At 33.7% G+C, this 20,531-nt stretch overlaps 1 protein-coding gene across 3 annotated transcripts in view; it reads right to left on the bottom strand.

The window, feature by feature from the left end:
- The window catches only part of LOC140050288 (gamma-tubulin complex component 3 homolog), a 79,510-nt gene that overhangs the window by 15,554 nt on the left and 43,425 nt on the right, over positions 1–20,531 (bottom strand). For 2 of the 3 annotated variants that reach the window (XM_072095409.1, XM_072095411.1), the window contains 9 exons: positions 18,887–18,997; positions 18,340–18,451; positions 9,920–10,047; positions 7,533–7,597; positions 7,211–7,346; positions 4,207–4,411; positions 3,903–3,991; positions 1,670–1,801; positions 977–1,117 (listed from right to left, as the gene is read on the bottom strand). In XM_072095409.1, coding sequence (XP_071951510.1) covers positions 977–1,117; positions 1,670–1,801; positions 3,903–3,991; positions 4,207–4,411; positions 7,211–7,346; positions 7,533–7,597; positions 9,920–10,047; positions 18,340–18,451; positions 18,887–18,997 — 1,119 coding nt within the window. The remainder of the gene's footprint in view (positions 1–976; positions 1,118–1,669; positions 1,802–3,902; positions 3,992–4,206; positions 4,412–7,210; positions 7,347–7,532; positions 7,598–9,919; positions 10,048–18,339; positions 18,452–18,886; positions 18,998–20,531) is intronic. The other variant, XM_072095410.1, reaches the window with a different exon arrangement.

The following is a 20,531-nucleotide window of genomic DNA, read 5'->3' as shown; positions in this document are numbered from 1 at the left end:
TATCCGACAGTGATATACAATACCGGCATAGGTTGACGGCAAGAACGAAGTTATTATTTATTTACAAAGATTTTACAGATTACCATCTAAATGCATAAATGACCTACTGATCTTATATTAATGTATTAGTTATAATATTCAATTTTTTCAAAATGTTTAAGGTATATATAATCATTGACCTACTGTATTAATCTCTGGCAGAGAGGGATGTGGGTGCAGTGTGCACACATCAATATTTTTATACAATATAGTTGTACATTCTTATACAAAATTAGGATGAAAGTTGTCAAATGGCAGCTATTTTGATTTTATGCAAATTAGGCCACTAATACTCGGCAGATCAGGGTAGATTTTGGATATAGCATTCTCTTATATATTTCAACAATAAAACAAACTTTTGCAATTTGTTTGACTGAAAGGCTATTTTTGAGCTATTTCCATTCGTCTAAAAGCACAATTTACAAACTCATTTTCATTTATCCACTACAAACTGTGGTTCTGCTTAAACTACACCCTATATAAAATAAATATAATAGAAATTTGCAGAAAGAAGCAATTAAACACTGTTAATTCAAAGTTCGGAACGTCTGTAATTACTACGGAAATTCGGCCCAATATTACGGACGTAGGGAAATGAAGATATACTTAAATGATGGGGAATCCCTGGCAAAATGCAACAATTTCCACGAACACAGCATACCTTTTCATGACGCACACAAGCAATCCAAACAGTCAGAAATTCATTCTGAGCATGTTCAGAAACAAAACAAAACAACAATAATATCAGATATCACCTTTTATATCTGTAAAATATAAGATTTGACATCACCTTGAAAATGATATTTTGCTCTCGGGAGTATATATTCGATCGAGGAAAATATCATTCCCTCTGGGATGTCAAATCTTATATTAAACCTCTAAGCAGGCAATATATGTAATTATAGTTTTGTGTAGAACAGTATAACAAAAACAATACCTCTTGAGTCCGTGTAGTGATGAGATTTCTCATCTTTTGTTGCGCTTCAAGCTCATTCAGAGCCTTCTTGTACATTGTTTCTTGTGCCGATTGGTACTGAATTATTAAGTCAAATATTGCTCTTAACTGAGTTAACAAACGCTATATAAATAGGAAAGATATTATTTCATGTGATTAAAAGATGCTAAAAGAAGTTAGCTTGTTGACTATCATATCAGTTATTTGATTTATTTATTTGCATCTCATTCTTAATAGCTGAATATTATTTAGTATGAGCAGCTTTATATATACAGTAGGTACTCGAAAATCTAAATTACACCATCTGGTATTATAATATTGGTGACATTCATTAATGCAAGAAAAATGGGATGTAAAGTGGACAGTAATCATTAAAAATGATACAAATTCAACGATTCAGATGCATAAGGTGAGTAGATTTAGCTAAAAGGCATGATTTTCCTTCTGGTATTAAATATTGGCTTCCAAGACACGGTGCAATATAGAGGTTTTAAGACATATCTGTTGGAACAATCTTGTCTTGAATCCTGTCAGCTGATATAATGTAAGTTGAAATATTATCATAACAACAGCGATAAAGTAATTAAAAAATGTACATAACCCAACACTAGAATGTGATGACAACTGTAAACAATTAACTTATTCTAATTTATCTATCTAATAACAAATTCTTACAGTAGATTCTGGATCAAGTAATGATCGTTTAATGATGGTGTCAAGAAAGTCTTCATGAGCAGATATTATGTGGTCAAGATCTTGTGCATTTGTAACCTGTTTCCATAGCTCACACCAAGCACACTCCAACACCTAAACAAACATAATTCAAATCTATATTATAAGTGAGAGAGAAAGTGTTTGTTTGTTTGTTTGTTCGTTATACAAATTGTTGTTACTGCACGTACCTTACATATTGGGCATCAAAATGACCGCATTTGTACTGGGAAGATTCTAAACTACATTTGAACATCATCCGCCATCTTGGATCCAAGTTAGGGGCCAAAATGTGGTCAAAATGGCCCACTTTTGATGTTTGTTTGTTATACAAATTTCTGTTTCTGCATATGGGGTATCAAAATGATCGCAATTGTACCGGGAAGGTTTTAAACTTTATTAAAAAAAGTCTGGGGATTTGGTGGGAGATAGAGTGTGAGAATTGGGGTTCAGGGGATAGTGGGATTTTGCTTAGGCTAGGGGTAGTAGTCTATCAAATTGACCAGAATTGTGGTAGGAAATTGTTAAAGTATTTTAATTATCACTGGGAAGGGGATGGGAGTTTTGGGTGGGGATGTAGGCCTATCACCATGACTGAAACTGTACTGGGACGGAATGTTTTAAACTACATTTGAAAACTGCCACTGAGGGATTATGGGTTGGGAGTGATGGCTAACATTATTTGTACTGGAACTGTCTTAAACACATCACCCAGTATCTGGGGTGTGTTGGGAGGGGGAGGGAAAATACTGGCGTAATGAAGTAGCCTATATGATTGGAATTGTACTAGGAAGATTACTACATTTGAACTGTCCAGGGGAGGAGTTAAAGTTTGTTGATTGTGGCTGGGATGGTAAGAGGAGAAAGAAGGCTGGGGGAACACAGTATCAAAATGAGATATTTTAATTATCAGCCAATATGACACCTATTCATTTACACAGATTACAACATACTTAAACCATAGGCCTATCATACCCCACTCATTTTGAAGCTAACGTTTAATTGAATTTGTCCTCAGAAGAATTTTTTTTCAAAAAGAGTGTGGGGTGTTATTGAAGAGGGATGGAGGTTGATGAGTATATAGTGCGTCGGGTGTTATGTACTGAGAAGGCTTCTCAACACTAACTTTGAAACCCGCCCTGGGGCGGGTATAATTGCTAGTAGTTTATAATAACTTGTAAACCAATGTGTTACTCTATCCCATGCTAATAGTCTGAGAGATGGGTCGATTTAGTGCACATATTTTACCATTGAGACATACATCGAAAAAACCCAATTTTGACCTATTTTTTTACAGAGTCATAATTTTACAAAATATATGGAAAAAAATCTCATTTTTTTTGGTAAAATTTCATTTTTTTATTTTAATGAATTGAATGAATTATAATGAATTTGTAACATATGCTTTTACACTTTTAAAAACTACCCTAACTCTATGGGAGTTGATATCAAAAAGATATTTTAAATTTGTGTTACAATTAGAACTAATATAACTAGTATAATTATGTAAAATACTGATTTTATTCATTTTTGGTTAAAAATTGCTAAATCTTATATTAAATAAAAGCCAATAATAATGTTTATATTCATTGTAATGGAAGTTTTTGTCATAAACCTATAGTTATCATAAATTTAGAAAATACTGATTTTGACAATGAATGAATACCATGAATATAAACATTATCATTTGTTTTCATTTATTGTATGATTTAGCGTTCTACGTTTAACCAAAAATAAATGATCTAGCATGTGTATTGTATGTATTATATGTATATTGTTTGTATATTTTCATGTAAAATCCGGAATAAATTGAATTGATCAACAATTGTCAATTTAATCTTTAATAGTAAGAAGTATAGTCCAGTTATTAATGTAATGACATAATGTTAAAACTGTGTTCAGCAAGCAAAATAGGCTCTATAGTAAAATGCAGATGAGAAGCCATTATTACATCTACAATGCACCTAGCGGGTTGGTCGGTGCCATCAAGTAAGTAATGTTGGGTTTAGGAAAAGTCTTAATGAATGAAATTGATCACTAGGCATTGTACGGCATTGAACTGCATACAGCAGAATGGCACCCCACCACATTATTAGCCTAAAATTATCATGTAAAGTGTTCTATGAGGACTATGGTAATTAAAACTGAAAATGAGTATTTAAAATCTGACACAAACACAAATAAAGCCTACAATTACCTCAAAGTTGATGTAGTACTGCATTTGTTGTACAAAGTAAATCATCTCAGCAGCTATCATATGACACTGATGTAAGACCGGTGCCATTTCTAATAAAAGAAAGGAGAGGTAGAACTGGGTTTTTTGGTGTTAAACTTTTTGTCATAATCTGGATTAAAAAATAGTAATAAACAATGCTATTGTCTGTATTAATTCAACCTTTTATGTGAAAAGAAAGAAATACTTAATAATGTATAATAATAATCATATATAATGGTAATACTTGTCACAATGTTTTCGGTCTTATACCTTAAATATCACATACCTGGAATTGCCTTAAGCATTCTAGCATAGGTCATCTGTCCACGCCATACCTGAGCTAAGATATATTCCATACGCTTTGCACGCCACAGAAAATTAAAAGCACGTAGGTACATAATAATACATTCTGACTTGAAAACTGTTGCAATTGGCCCATCCACATGATAATCAAGACTAAAGATATCCCAACCAGTATCGCCTGGTGATACCTGTAAAATTTTTAAGTCACACAGTACTTTTACACTGGTCTTCAGCTTCATATTATTATCTCCATGGTTCAGTAAGATTGCTAATGTTTATATAATATATAATGCGACATTTATATAGCGCTATTTCATCAAGATCAGAACGCTGTGGACTTAGATGTTACACCCTTTAAACATTCTTCTCCCCTAAGGGTCACCTCATGTCATCGGCAGCCAACTAATACGCCATTACGTTTGTCAACGGCAGTGTGTGAACTAGTACACCGGGGTAATCCCCTACCCGTCTCGAAAGATGTTCTAGGTTTTTTAAAGTACACACAAGCACTATGCATACACTGGACCTGTGTGATTTATAGTCCTTTCCGAGAAGACTTGTTCTACCACAAGAACCATGGAGCGAGTGAGCCTCGAACCCCTGCCAAAGTTATGGCTATGGATTACGATTCCACTGTCTTAACCGCTCGGTCACTCACTAACTATGAGTTTAATTAGTAAAAATATTTTCCAGAGTTGAAAGATTTACTGGGTGGGTGAGTGGCCGAGCGGTTAAGACAGTGGAACCGTAATCACGTAGCCATAACATCGGCAGGGGTTCGAGGCTCACTCACTCCATGGTTCTGGTGGTAGAACGAGTCTTCTCGGATAAGGACTATAAACCGTAGGTCCAGTGTACACAACTTGCTCGTGTGCACTTTAAAGAACCTAGTACATCTTTCGAGACGAGTAGGGGGTTACCCCGGTGTATTAGTACATCACAGCCACTGATCACCAACTGGGCCCTCTGGGAAACCAGTCTTTGACTGAAGAGGTTACCCAGTATAAATATATATTTCAATCAATCAATCAATCACTGATCTATTCAATACAAGTTGAATAGGACAGTTAGGCTTTTATGAAAGAACATTTATAACTAGTTACTATTAACACTTTGACTGCCAAACACGAAGATCTTCGTGTTTGGAAACAACGCTTGACTGCCAAACACAAAGATCTTCGTGTTTCGCGTTTTTTTACGAAATCCGGTAGATAGGTTAATTATTGGTATATACTATAAATATGGACACTATATTCGGTCTGGACCATCAATATTTTACTTTTTGAAAGTAACTAATCTGGTTACGAACGATTGTCAAAATGGTATCTGTCGAAATAACATACACCGCGCATCACAATAGCGCGTACAGCGATGGTTTGGCGCATTGTGTATCGGTCGCGCGCTAGCTATGCCGCCGCCGAAGCATTACAAAGGTTTTTGCGGATTGGCATGTGTGTTTGTTATCTCTGAATAAAAAATAATGGAGTCATTTTCAATATGAAGTCTTTAATTTTTTTATTGTATGTATACCCTCATTTTTTTGGTGTTTCACTGTAAGTGGCCGAGTTTAACGCAACAAACTTGTTTAGAAATGGTTTGAACATTATCATCAGTTTACCAGGCTAGTACGTAGTACTAGGCTAGCCTAGGCTTAGCCTAGTCGTGAAACGGCTCCGGACCAACTTTAGGCCTAGTTAACTAGGCCTGGTGTCTTTACTATGTGGATTTTGGCGAAACATTGATGTAAGATTTATGATTTATAAAATGTAGTACATTTTTCGATAGTGATAACTTGTTTTTATAGGCCTATCGGTGCCGTGTAAGTAACTTTTTCGTTGTTTGTTGATCTCGATATTTTCATATTTTTTGAGGACGATAAAGTTGCCATTTTCCGGTTTACGGAGAATGACTAGAAATAATGTACATATAACCTTAAATATACAGTTCAAATTAAACCTAAAATGTGGAATTTTCGAAACTCTAAATGTCATAGCCCAGTTGGGCTAGATGAAAAGAAGATGAAAAAAAAGAGTTCTTCCAACAATAATAAATTTACAACAGACAGGAATGAGAAATACAGAGACTTGATGATAATCAAATACGGAAAGAGAATATTGTATCTATATATAAATTATGGTTAATTCTGACATAGGCGAGCACAATGGAAAAACTTCGGTACAAATCTCCGCCTTGGATACCTACCTTATCTATCTCAGATGTACCGCGAAACGTAGATTTGATAACATTAGTTTCCACTATTAGGATATTGTTCCATATTTCTATCTTAGGAAGATTTTATAAAGAGTTTTATAACAAAATTTCTGATGTCATCGGCTGATTTTTAACTCTACGCGCGTTAAAAGTAATTTCTGGGTTCACAGTAAGGCGTGTCAATCACCTTGCAACTTCCTGCATGGTTGGTTCCAACTAAGATGGCCATTGGTGGTGATAGCCGTTTTAGTTTTTTGTTTATTTTTGGACCGCGCGTGTGAAAGTATAGTAGTACATAAAGATCAAATTAAATATATTCATAAAACATAGGAGTATAACTATATTGTGGGGAATAAGTATATAAAATTACATAGAGAGAAATAATGGTAAGAGCTTTTGTTTGAAATCGAATGCAACCCCGATAGCCGAGTTTTTGAGTAAGCTGCCAGGATTTTATGTATACTGTGCGCTATCTGTTAGGACCCTGGATACTTATGCCCATGTTGCAAGCCGTCTACAATGTCTTCCTTCTTAGGCTAAATCGGCCCACTGTGTCGCAAAAAAATGTATTGATTATACCAATTAGGATGGTATAAATTATTTAAATAAACGCCCGGAACACCTTCCCAATAAAACATCAATTAATAATTACCCCCATACATGTGGATAAAGGTTATACACTAAAGTATTTAATTTCTGAAATACTGTGAAAATTATTGATAGATTGATTGATTATTAAATACGTCACTCAATCCATTAATAATTACTCAACATACCTCTAATAGCCTAACATCAAGTCTCTTGAGAATGCCTGGATCATCATATTGGGCATTAGTTCCTCTGATGGCAGTCTCCAATACACCAGTTACATTGTGCAAATACAAAACATTGGCAGGTTTTGCCAAATCATCCCTTAAAAAATTAAATATTGTATTGTATTATTGTTTTTTTCCTATTTCCAGTTTTCTAAAAAATATTTTTTTTTATGCTAAATTACAAATCTGTGTGTAAATACAATATGGTCCTTAGAGAATATTAAAACAAAAGTATTTGCTTTTATCTGCTGCTGTATTAATACACTAATTATCATTTACTTACTCAAGCAAGTCCATGAGATGTTTAATGAAATCACCCTGGCCCAACAGCAAGTATCGTCTCATAGCCTAAACACAAATACAAAGTAGAATACTAGAATTTAATCCGTCACTTTGACGAATTATAGGTGATCATTTTTATAATTTTATTGACATTAATATTTTTTAAACATGCACATATGTTAACATACAATTGGTGAAATTACGGACACACTAATTTTTTGCCACAAATGACAGTATCAAAATAAACTTGTGGATAACAATATCGAAAGATAATGAATTGAGCAATAAAATATAATAATTGGAAGAAAATTTGCCACATAGAAATTTTTATAACTTTGACGAAAGAGATGAAAAAACTACTTTTTAACTTCAACTGGCCAACATTCGATGGGCTTAATTTTTATATGAATTCATATCTACATTTCACCAGCTCTCATAATAAGTTATAAACATCAAGGTCAACTTTAATTCAAAAGAGCTGTAAATAAGGTATTTAAATATACGTTGTAGGGTAAATTATGTAACCACCGTTATTCAAATATTAAGACGTAAAAATATTAACAACTCATGAGTAATATAATTGGTTGAGGTAGCTTATATTAAAAATTAAGTTAAGTTCTGTTGATTATGGTGGTCTATGACAAAAGGGGACAAAACCCTATTTTAAAAATTCATGTGGGCAAATGATGACGTCATACCATTTTGTACATCTAATGTGTATATACATTCTACAACTCATTGGCTTCCATAATAAGTTTTAAAAAATGAAGTCGCCTTCCATTCTTAAGAGTTATACTCATTTTAAAAATCCAATGTGCACATTTTGTCATTTTTAACATGCTAGTATAGCACTATTTTAAGTCATGGACTCAAATTTAGTGAATGTAGTAAGATTAGTAGAATGCAATTTGTACAAACAATTTTTATTTTATACGGTTTCTATGTACGCATGCAGTAATTTTTTAAAACAAGCCTAATTCATCCTCTAAATTGATCAAAACGTAATTTTGAGGTTTTTAAATTTTTAATGCGCGATTTCACTCGCATGACCCTACGTGCACGTTTTTATTTGCAAATATTTTTACCCTTGACCTGAAATTTACGTGTAGTGAATTTCATTAATATGTGATAATGAATTATGGAGATATGATTGATAATGTGATTTCACAAAATGGCGTATAAATGACGCACTTGTAATTTTAATGTATATAGTATAACATATTTTGATTTCATAAAAAGCAATTATTAGTATTAATATCCAGCAACTTTGTCATTCGTATGTTACATGTGTTGACCTGTTAAACAGTTATGTTCTTGCTTTAATGGATGGTTCAGTGTATAAATTCAGACCCATAAATGTATCAAATGATGCTCACTGCACATATTTTATTTGATATCAGTGCTGCTTTTGGAGAGTTTTTATCATTATTTTTACATTGATTGAAAATAATGCAAGTTTGCATCTTAGATTTCTAACTTTTCTTCTGGAATGTCCAAGTCTATAATCCTATTTTTCTTGATTACTCTTAGGGTCAATTTTTTTTCTTTTTTTCAATCTATATGCTTCATGTATTGTATCAAAGTTCAACCTATGTCATCATATATGTGGTGACAGTGATGAGAATATCACATGTTCCAGGTCATCGCATGTATTACTAGGCAAATGCAGGAATGACAAGATACTGATTTAAATACAAAAACATCTGGCATTTTGCTGATGATTGTAACACGGTCTGTAGTCGGGATATTTCTCAGGGTGAAAAAACATAATTTGCATAATAATAGTGACGAAACATCAAGATCAAAAGAACTGATATTCTATTTCAATCCTCTGGATTGTTGTCTAAAGCAGTGTGAATTTCATGTAAAGTAGAATATTATTGAAAAAAAGCAAGTGTTATCATCACATTATGGAGGTAACAGTGGTCTACTAATCTGTTAATTAAAATTGGTATTTTAATCACAAATTTGGAATGAATAAAGATAAAAACAATACAAGACAACAACCTATATATTTATTTGATGTATCTAGACCAAACAATTTAGCCATTTTCATAGTTTTTAAAATTTGCTAATTTTCAATTTTGTGAAAACAAATTGGCAACCTTTCGCAAATTTTGCGATAGAAAATTTGACCTTAGCGTAAGCGTAGAGTATATATACCTATGATCTACCCGCCATTGAGCTACAAATGGAAATGTACATTTGGTACATGAATGTAAACTTACATGCTAAGATTTATCAATTTTTTCTTAAATTTCAGTATGTTATATCCAAGACAATTCTTATAGGTGAGGAGTATTTTTTGTTTGCAAAATTGTAATCATATTCATTTATGTAGTTATTAGTTTGTTTAATGCATGAAATATGCTTAAATTAAAATATTACCTTTAGATGATCCAAAAATTTGTACTTGGAGAAAAATATGTCTAAAAGATGTTTACTTGTTTCTTTGTAGACAGTGTTGATAATCTCTTGAAAACCTCCATCTAAATCCTGATTAAATAACAATTCAGCTGCAATAATATAAATCAGATATTTCAGTTTCTTTCTTGTTAATACACAATTAATATAATTTATATCAAAATCTTTATCTAAAATAGAGGATGGATTAGTGATTATTAATTAGTTTTTTACCCTGCTTGCTTAAAAATTTAAATGGACCACCTCTAATACAGAAAGTGCTAAATGACAAAAGAGCTAAAGAGAATTGTGTTCCATATTATTACTGTATGGATGAGAACTTGATGGTTGCTTCGCACTTTCACTGCAATAAAAAACACGTAGTCGTATAGAAATATGCGGTAAAGACAGTGGAACCGTAATACGTAGCAAATAACACCGACAAGGATTTAAGGCTCACTCGCTCCATGGTCCTGGTGGTAGAACAAGTATTCTTGGATAAGGACTATCTTAGTACATCTTTTGAGAAGAGTAGGGGGGCTACCCCGGTGTACACAGCAACTGTGTCACAAAATAATGGAATAATCCAACAGGTGATCACTATAATTATGGTAATGAGCAAATTATTTGAATAACGATGTTTTGTGTAGACTGCGGAGTAGCGCATACAGTCTTTTTGTAGACAACGGGGAGAGAGTGAGCATTGTCACCAGAAGACAATGAAATTGGGATTTGCGAACAAGTTATAATGAATTAGGATGCATTATAAATAGAATAATTATATTATAAAATAGATTGTTGGTATAATGAATGTTATAGGGTACCGTAAATGAACTGTATACTACGGTAATATTTGTCTGTGTTACAGTGCCACTTGAGAATAGAGAAGTGTCAAGATTAAGAAGATTAAGCTTAGAAAACATCAGAGAAATCATCGAAGAAATTATGGATAAGATGGAGTGGAAATATGCGAGTGAGTTGAACAAAGAGTACTGTATTTCGACGTAAAATTGGAAATGGACTCAGATAATTCACCTGTTATTTGTATTATAGAGATATTTATATACCTCAGATTGGGTGCACCCTTGTAATAAAAAGATAATCTGGATATATATATTATAGTGTTTTATATGTATATTATACTTGTCTTGAGTCCACCCTCCACAACACACCAAACCCACTGGAAATGTTGCCGTGACAATTTGGGAACTCGTCCGAGAGGTTTGTTTGGTGTGCGGTTGGTGCGGGAGTCAAGAGATAATTAAGTGGATATCGAAATTGAACTGTATGTATCTAATCTCAATATATGTGTTTTGAGGGTATTGTTTTACCTTCGTGTATTTTTTATATTATACATATTTATTTTTTTTACAGTAACCGTGACCCTAAACATATATGAATTAATGAGCATGGCAAGCTATATGGAGATAGAGAAATTGACGGCAGTGGGAGAGAAATTAGGTTTGACAGGGAAGGAGTTGAAAGATTTTATAGATGAAGAAAGAGAAAGATTAAAAGTTCAGAGTGATATAGAAAGAGAATTCAGAATTAAATTGAGAAACGTGGAGAAAGAACAAAAAGCATTAGAGATAAAAGAAGAGAAAAGGATGAAACAAAGGAAAGAAATAGAGTTAAAAGTTGAGATAGAGAAAAAAGAGACAAGATATGAAGATGGAAAGAGAAAAGAAAGAGTTAGAATTTAAAGCACTTCAGCTACAGCTGCAATTAGAATAAGCCAAATCGGCACAACAACTCATTACTGCAGATACAAAGATTTTTAATGCCAAAAGCATGAGAGCGCCAAAATTGCCTCTACTTAACCCTGATAGAGATGATATAGATGTATATATTCATCGATTTGAGAGATACGCTACTTCTTAAAATGAATGGGCAAATAATTTGGGTGCATTACTACAGGGTAATGCTCTTTTTGAGTATTCAATTCTAATAATAATAATAAATGAAAACTTATATAGCGCCGGTATCCTCCACCCATGTGGCGCTCATGGCGCTTTGTGCATTAACAACGTGCGAGAACATCAGCGAATAGCGACGTCTTTAGGTTGGTCTTGAAACTGTTTAGACTAGTTGAGCATTTAACTGTTGCTGGTAAGCTGTTCCATACACTTGCGGCCGCAACGTAAAAAGATCTCTGACCCCACTGATTTTTCGCTCTACGCTCTTGAAGAAGGCTTTGTGACAATGATCGTAGGCCTCTGCGGGATGATTCGTAACGATCCACAAGGTCAGATAAATAAGCAGGAGCACTGTCATTTAGGATCTTGAATACAAACAACGCAAGTTTGTACTTAATACGTTGTTGAACAGGCAACCAATGCAAATCCATCAGGCTACCTCCTAATGGAATAACTAATTTTGATAAAGTTAAATTTGTCGTACTTAAAGCATATCACCTCACGGCTAACAGGTTTAGAAAAAAATTTAGAGATATTTCTTCTTCTCACGGTGAAAACGGAACAAAGTTTTTAAACCGTTTAAAGAATTGCCTAAATCGTTGGTTAGAGTTATCGGAAAGACTTTAATGGGATGTTTAATATAATTTTAAGACAACAGTTTCTTAATTGTTGTTCTAAAGTACATGCGATTTTCCTTAAAGAACGAAAACCTAAAGACGCGTCTAGCATGGCTACATTTGCTAATCAGTATATCGAGGCACATGGTTCTTGGTCACCACGTTCTAGCGTAAACATGTCAGGAAAAAATCAAAATCAATTTCAAAACAGAGGGCAAGCAAGGGTACTAAGTATGAACCAACATTTTGGCAAAACCTTGTTATAATCAGTTTGGTCAGCAACCAAGTTCGCGTGGGCCTTGCTATATTTGCGGGAAAATGGGTCATTTTGCGAGAAATTGTAGGCATAGGGCCGATTTTAGTCATGCATGTATCGTTGAGGGATCTCATTCCCATTTTGAACATGCTATGGAAGATGGATTCTTAACTTTAAACTGTGGTCATAAATTGCCTATTCTAACAGCGGCGTGTGGAAATAAAGCGGGTATGCCTGTATGGAAAGGTTTAGTAGAAAATAATATTACCGAAGCTTTGCGTGACTCTGGGATATTATTTATTTATTTCATATAAAACATTAAAAACCACCATGCCACAAGTTACCACTAGTGGCCAAAGGCCAGATTGTGGGTAACTTTTACATGCATGTACCTATGACAAATAAGTAGTGTCGTGGTGAAACGATCCTTTGTGAAACGGGAACAACTAACGGGAGAATTTAGTATGTGTGTATTGATAGATGGAACTGTAAGACGTTTCCCTATAGCTAAAATTAATATTAATACTCCATTTTTGTCAGGATCGGTAAAGGTGATTTGTATGGAAAATCCTGTGTTTGGATTAATTATTGGAAACGTTACAGGGGTAAGGGATCCGAATGATCCTGAAGAAAATTGGGCCCTTAATAACGGTATAATAAAAGAGAATAAAATGTCGTTAATCAATGATATCGAAAATGCAGAACCATCCGGTGCTATGATGACTAGAAGCCAGCACAATTCCGTGAGAAAACCCCTTAAACAATTAAAAGTAGCTACTCAGGAAAAATTAATCGAAGATCAGTATAATGACTCTACATTGGGGAAAGTTAGAGATTTGGCAAAAAGAGGAGATAAACAAATGACTAGAAATGGAAATTACTTTAAATACATCTTTAATGACGGAATTTCGTGGAGAGTTTTTGTCTCCTAAGGTGGAATTCGGTAATTTAGTAAGACAAGTAGTTGTTCCTAAAACTCTTAGAGGGGTAGTTTTGCAGTTGGCCGATGAATCTATAGGTGGTCACCTCGGTGTTAAGAAAACCACTGACAAAATTTTAACACATTTTTTTTGGCCTGGGTTGCAATCCGATGTACATAGATTTTGCCAGTCGTGCGACATATGCCAGCGAACCGTATCTAAAGGAAGGGTCCTTAAAGTACCATTGGGTAAAATGCCTACAATCGAGGAACCGTTCCAAAGAGTAGGTGTAGATTTAGTAGGTCCAATTAAACCCATGACAAAAAGGGGACATCGATTTATTTTGGTGTTGATAGACACGTTATCTGGAAGCTATACCCATCAAGAATATTGATACGATAACGGTAGCAGAAATGCTGTGTCAATGTATTCTAGGTTAGGATTCCCAACGGAAATACTTACCGATTGGGGCTCTCAATTCATGTCGCCATTGTTATATATACGTAGTGTAAAGACCACGCCATGTCATGCGATGTGCAACGGGTTAGTAGAAAAGTTTAACGGAACGTTAAAGCCCATGTTGAAAAAAATGTGCGAAGAACGCCCTACTGATTGGGATAGATATATTTATCCACTACTATTCGTGTATCGAGAGGTTCCTCAAGAAAGCACCGGCTTTTTACCTGTTGAATTGTTATACGGGCGTAATCCACATTACACTACAAAAAGTAGTGAGCCCTCTAGCGGTCATTTGTGATTTCTGAGATTCATCGAAGCGCGACAAAATCTACCGGAAATGATGTGAATTTAAAATTTTAATAGGGTTAAACTCTTTTAACCAATTGGAAGCCTTAATTTATAGTTCCTTATGAATAATTCATGAGAATAAGTAAAGCAAGGGTTGAAGAAGCATGTGACTTGGTTTTTGGAACAGGATAGCAGTTATGATCGTGTCAGGTAATCATTGAATTTGCTCTTCTTTTTGTTTGATTTTTATCAATAATAATATTGTACATTTTTACGAGACCATAACAAAATTCTTAAATTGACTAAACGAGTGACTAAATAAAAAGTTACTATGTAATGTAAATATTCGTTTGACAAAAAATGGGCATGTTGATATTTTCAGGTATTTTTTAAATAGCGATTGAAATAGGTAAACAAATCACATGTATAACGGTTGTTTGTGCGAAGCTGGGTCTAGCCTTGATGGTCCAACGCGTACCGCGTGTTAATCAATGCGTATAGATATACACATAGTCGTTTAGGCCAATTTTTTACATGTTTATTTATTAATATTAGGCCCCATTCTCATTTATTTTAATTAATGTACTGAATTTATACGTACCACACTTTACAACTCTATATAAGATTTTATAGATTTTGTACTTGTATTAAATTCAAACGTTTTATGGGATTTAAAACCTTTAGCTAGGCCTAGTAGTAGGCCTAGGATCACAGGTTAGGTTATTCAGCCTAATTTATCATGCATCATACCTCTAGCACATCTTTCAAATACATATTTATTAACATACTTTTTATATTTCTATATTTTTTATAGGATCTGACTACAGAAAACATTTGCATCACTTGAAAGTGGCTATTTATGGACAGCATGTTGACATTCAAAAAAACTTTAATAGCTCTTATTAATTAAATGTCTTTTAAATTAAAGGTTTTCATTATAAAGAAATGTACGGTGACAGAAATTTAAATTATTCTCATAATTGAGGTTTCTCATAGATTTAATATTGAATGTAAATAAATAAAGCTGTTTGTTATTCTTGCCTTTAGAAATAAACATGTTGTTAGTACTATATTAGGCCTACTGTAGGCCATTGTACAAATTAAAACTAAAAAAATACAGTAATCATATTTAAGGCCTACACAGCAGTACCTTATTTGATTTGATTTTTTTCAAATATTTAATTGATGAAATAAATGAGTTTGACTTTTCAATTAGTTGCCATTTTATTAGTTTCTGTGTGTTTTTATTTATACTCTTAAAATAATTGTATACAACAACTTTAAAGTATTGCAAAGAAGTGATCAAATTATAGTACTGTATTTGTATGTTATTGTCACTTAAAATTATGCAGTTAAAGTATTTGATTTTAGGGAGACAGAAACGTAGGCAAGAAAAGAAGTAAATTTGGGAATTTTGTTATGCGGTAAAAACAATTAAACATAATTTGCCCCTAATGCATGTAAATGTAGAAAACATTGCTTATGTTAGCGCGACCGAAACTCGCTACTGGGAATAGAGCCTGCAAAAGCGACGCGTACACACCTACTCGGGCACCAGCGGAGCGCGATCGATAGTAAATATCAACATTTTGATTTTTTGAGGATTGAAAGTAAAGATATTGAAATTTAACATAATATTTACAAATATGTATTTAAAAATTCGGAAACAAACGTTTTAGAGTTCCGCGATTTCCTACGTAAGATTTGTTTGTTTTCATTGTTAATGGGCGAATGTTACCTAAACTAGAATCGTGATAAATCTTTTAAATTTGTATTATAAGTAATTTCTTTAGTATTCTTAGTAACATCGAATGTCTCAAATTAACTAGCAGTTATTTATACCAACTATTGTTCAATAATAAGCGTGTATGAAGAATAGTAAAAATGTTCTTAGTCAGTTCGTCTCGCTCGCGTGAAGTCTTCGGGTTTCTCAATAAAATTCTCAGCGGTTAGATAGGCTCGCGCTAATGTTTAAATCAAAAGCGCTCTCAAAACACTTTTTGTCAAAAATCCGCAATATGACGCGAGTGTGAATCCAAGGGTCCTATGACAGTGCTCAGAGAATTGTGGACCAATACAACTGAGAAAAACACGAAAACCAAGTATCAATATGTGTTCGAATTACAAGAACGTTTGGAACGAACGTGTAAATTAGCCCGTGAAAACCTTGCACGTGCAGTGAATCGGTATAAAAAACTTATTACAATTATTATTATATATTACAAGGGTACGATCTTTAGAAGTAAATGACATGGTATTGGTATTGCTTCCAACCGACAGTAATAAACTTTTAATGCATTGGAAGGGACCATTCCCTGTGATTGAAAAGGTAAACAAGTTAAATTATAAGGTTAATATGGCTCATAAATCCTCCACCTTTCATATAAATATGTCCTTCCTTGAACAAACAAATCTATAACTTAGGCGTCACACTTGCCATATGATTGGTTGTTGCCTACATTCCTTGTTTTATTATGCTAATTACTTACTTATTTACATACAATATGTCCTATTGGTATATAAGCACTCTAGGCGTTGTTTACTGTTCTGATGATGAGAATAGTTCCTCGAAACATGTCACATTTACATTTTAAGGCAATTTGCCTTTTTATTAAATGCCTCGTTATAGTCATCCTAAATATGTCAAGACAATATAAGCGTAGACCCATTCTTGTAGCATGTTGTCAAAGAGTATATGATATTGCTTGCACTTCAGTAATTAAGAAGAGCAAAGTCCATTCTTTGTGGATGCACCTGAGTTGAAAAGTTATGCCAATGACAATTTGCTTGAGTTGGGTCCAACAAGAGAAGGTGAAAGTGTGAGTGATGTAAAAATTAATCCAAAGTTAAATGAAAAACAACAAAAACAAGTTTAAGTATGCTTAACAAATACTGTGAAGTTTTGACAGATAAACCAGGGCATACTCACCTTGGGGAACATCAGATAGTGGTTAATGAACATAAACCAATTCTATTAAACCATACCCCATCACATATAACTTGAGAGTGGATGTGTGGAAAGAGGTGCAGGAGATGTTGAGAATGGGAGTGCTATCGCCTAGTAGTAGTGCATATGCTAGTCCTGTGGTCGTTGTGAAGAAGCCAGTTGGGTCTAATAGAATTTGTTGCGATATGCGAAATCTTAACAAAATTACTGTGTTTGATGCGGAGCCTATTCCTGACCCGGATGAAATGTTTGCACAATTAGTTAAAGATCAGTAATTTACAAAAATTGATTTGAGTAAAGGATATTGGCAAATATCAATGGCTCCCGATTGTAAACATTTGACTGCATTTGTAATACATGAAGGACATGATGCCTTTTGGCCTAGTGAACGCTGCTGCTACTTTTAGCCGGGTAATGCGTAAATTGTTAAAAGGTATAACAAAGGTTATAACTACATAGATGATATCCTCATCCACAATGAGACTTGGGAGGAACAAATGAGAAAAGTTGCGGAGGTATTTAAACGGTTAAAAAATGCAAACATTACTGCTCGCCCCAGGAAAAGTTTTACTGGTTATGACGAGGTAGAGTTTTTGGGACATGTAGTAGGACAGGGAAAGATAAAACCAAGGGTAGAAAAAGTAAAGGCAATTGAAAATGCAGTAAAGCCAACTAATAAAACACAAGTGCGATCATTTTTGGGGTTAGTTGGTTACTATCGTAAATTTATTGATAATTTTGTAACTATTGCTGCTCCACTGTCTGATTGTACTAAGAAGGGTAGACCGAATGTTATTAATTGGAATGTTGAGTTAGATGAATCATTCCATTCATTAAAACTAAAGTTATGTATAGCTTAACAATTTTACAATTTTGACAAACTGTCACACACAGCTACTCATCATAACTGGGTCCTCTGGAAGATACAGTCTTTGACTGAAGAGGCCACCCAGTATAAAAAATATAGTATAGAAAGCAAATTGTAGATTGTTTGGTACTTACATCTATGATCTTTCTTCAACATTTCTTTATTCAACTTGTTTTGCCCATTAAGTACTGAATGGTCATGACAAACTTGTCGAATAAAGTTGATTGATTTTCCAATCAATAAAATCTAAATGGAATTTGTGTGTAAATGATTATCTATTTCATATAGCAAAAGAGTTTTAAATTCAGTTCTTGAACTAATTCAAATAAATATAGTGTTCTTTTATGCAATTTATAGAACCTGTTAATAAAAGTCACAGCCAGAGGTTCAGAATACCTAAGACCAGAATAGAATTGTACAAGGGTATTTTCTTTCCAGACACCATCCATTTTTGAAACACACTACCCCAAGAGGCCATGGAGTCAACATCACTAGAGGGATTTAAGAATTGTAAATCTGAAATTATCTTAAATAAAAAAGGAGAAACAAAAAATAGAAAAATGTTCAAACCAAAAGAAAAAATAAATCATAAAAATAATGAAATGTGTAAAACATGAGATAATCCAAATTTTGAAAGGAATGTTAATTTGGTATTACAGTATAATGACAATTTTAATTTACCTTTGATGCTTGTTCCATTGATAGGAAAGATGGAATCATAGACTTGCGGAGGGAATAGCGTTCATGCCATAGCCCTACATCTTTAACAGTAGGGTCAGCAGCAACAAAGAACTATAATAAAGATGTGTTCATTAATACTGTCATAACTGAAGTAATGTCCATTAGTAGTTTTAGATAGGTATAAATAGTCAGGCAAAAGGCAAAGTTTGTTTTTTTCCTGATGTATGTACAGTACAGCTAAAAACTACTGCAACGTTACCCACGTTCTAGCTTCTATTTTGTATTTTAATGCGGTAACCCGTGTAGCTCAAACGTTGCGTATCATTTAAAATGTCCTATATTTGTTTTATTACAATTTCTCAATAAATAAAATAAGCGAGTTTTTGTCGGCTACACATTCATGAGTTTCAGTTCTGCGATTTTTGTAAATTATTATTATTATTTACAGCTCTCTTTGTTTTGGCGCTTTTTTTATGGTTACATAAAAACAAAGGGATGTTTGATGTGTGCGGCATTGTTCGGAGGGGCGGCAAGCGCGCACAATTCATGTTCTACAGTTATTGTATTATATTGTTCTTCGATTTTGTTTATGTTCCCGCTCAACAAGTATAAAAACACGCTGATAACTGGTGTTTGTCATCATTTAATATTTACTATCACTTACAAAATGTCGACGTTTAAAATTGGGAGCAGCATCCAGGCCATCGATAAGGAATGCGGGATTTGGCTAACGGGAAAAATTTAAAAAATAGACAGAAGGCGAATACTGATACAGTGGGCTGGATACAGTAACTCATCATGGGTAGCGAGCGATTTTGTTACGCATTACGCAGACGAATCATATCTGCAGCGCACGTAACTTTAAGAACACTGCAACGTGGAGATAAATTTAGTAAAACCATCCCAAGTGGAGAATTATCACCGCCATTAGTTGTCGAAAACAACAATCCGTTTCTTTGTGAGGTAAGATGTTATTCTTGTTATTTACTTTCTTGTTATTTAATTGATTATCCATTTTTGAAACGGACAAGCATTTTAATTTTGTCCTTACATTTTAATTTTAACATTTACAAACTACATGTAATATTCCATAGTTTGTGGCGACTGACACATCAATAAATAAATTAATATAATTTCCTGTTGTTTTCAATGATTTTTTTTTATGGTATACATTTCCACTATTTTGATATGTTTGTTAAATTTTGTTGTTTTTACTTCTTTTTAGATTAATACTTCGATTGGCGTGACGGTCAAATACGAAAGCATCGCTGGAGAATTGGTTCAGAGCGACAACGATGATGATGATGACACTGATGATGCCGTGGTGAATGATGATAGAGATGATGGAAAGAAACAACATGATTATGGAACGAAACCAAAGAAGAGGAAGACTGTTAATGTTGAGAAACCAGTTAAGTTAAACATTTTAAAACTCATTTTTTAAATGTTATTCCCATAATTTAAAAAGTTGTTTTATTTCCCTTATTTGATATTATATTACATACAGATTTAGCTTTCTTCCATAGACCCACCACTATTTGTTGACAGTAATTACTAGAATTAATCACATTGTTTATTGCATCCACATGTGGTTTTCCACAATTCATCGTAAAATTCATCTTACGCTTGCGCGCTAATTTACATT

Source organism: Antedon mediterranea, chromosome 5 (assembly GCF_964355755.1).
Source record: "Antedon mediterranea chromosome 5, ecAntMedi1.1, whole genome shotgun sequence".
Lineage (NCBI taxonomy): Eukaryota > Metazoa > Echinodermata > Crinoidea > Comatulida > Antedonidae > Antedon > Antedon mediterranea.
This window is presented reverse-complemented; position numbering and strand designations above follow the sequence as displayed.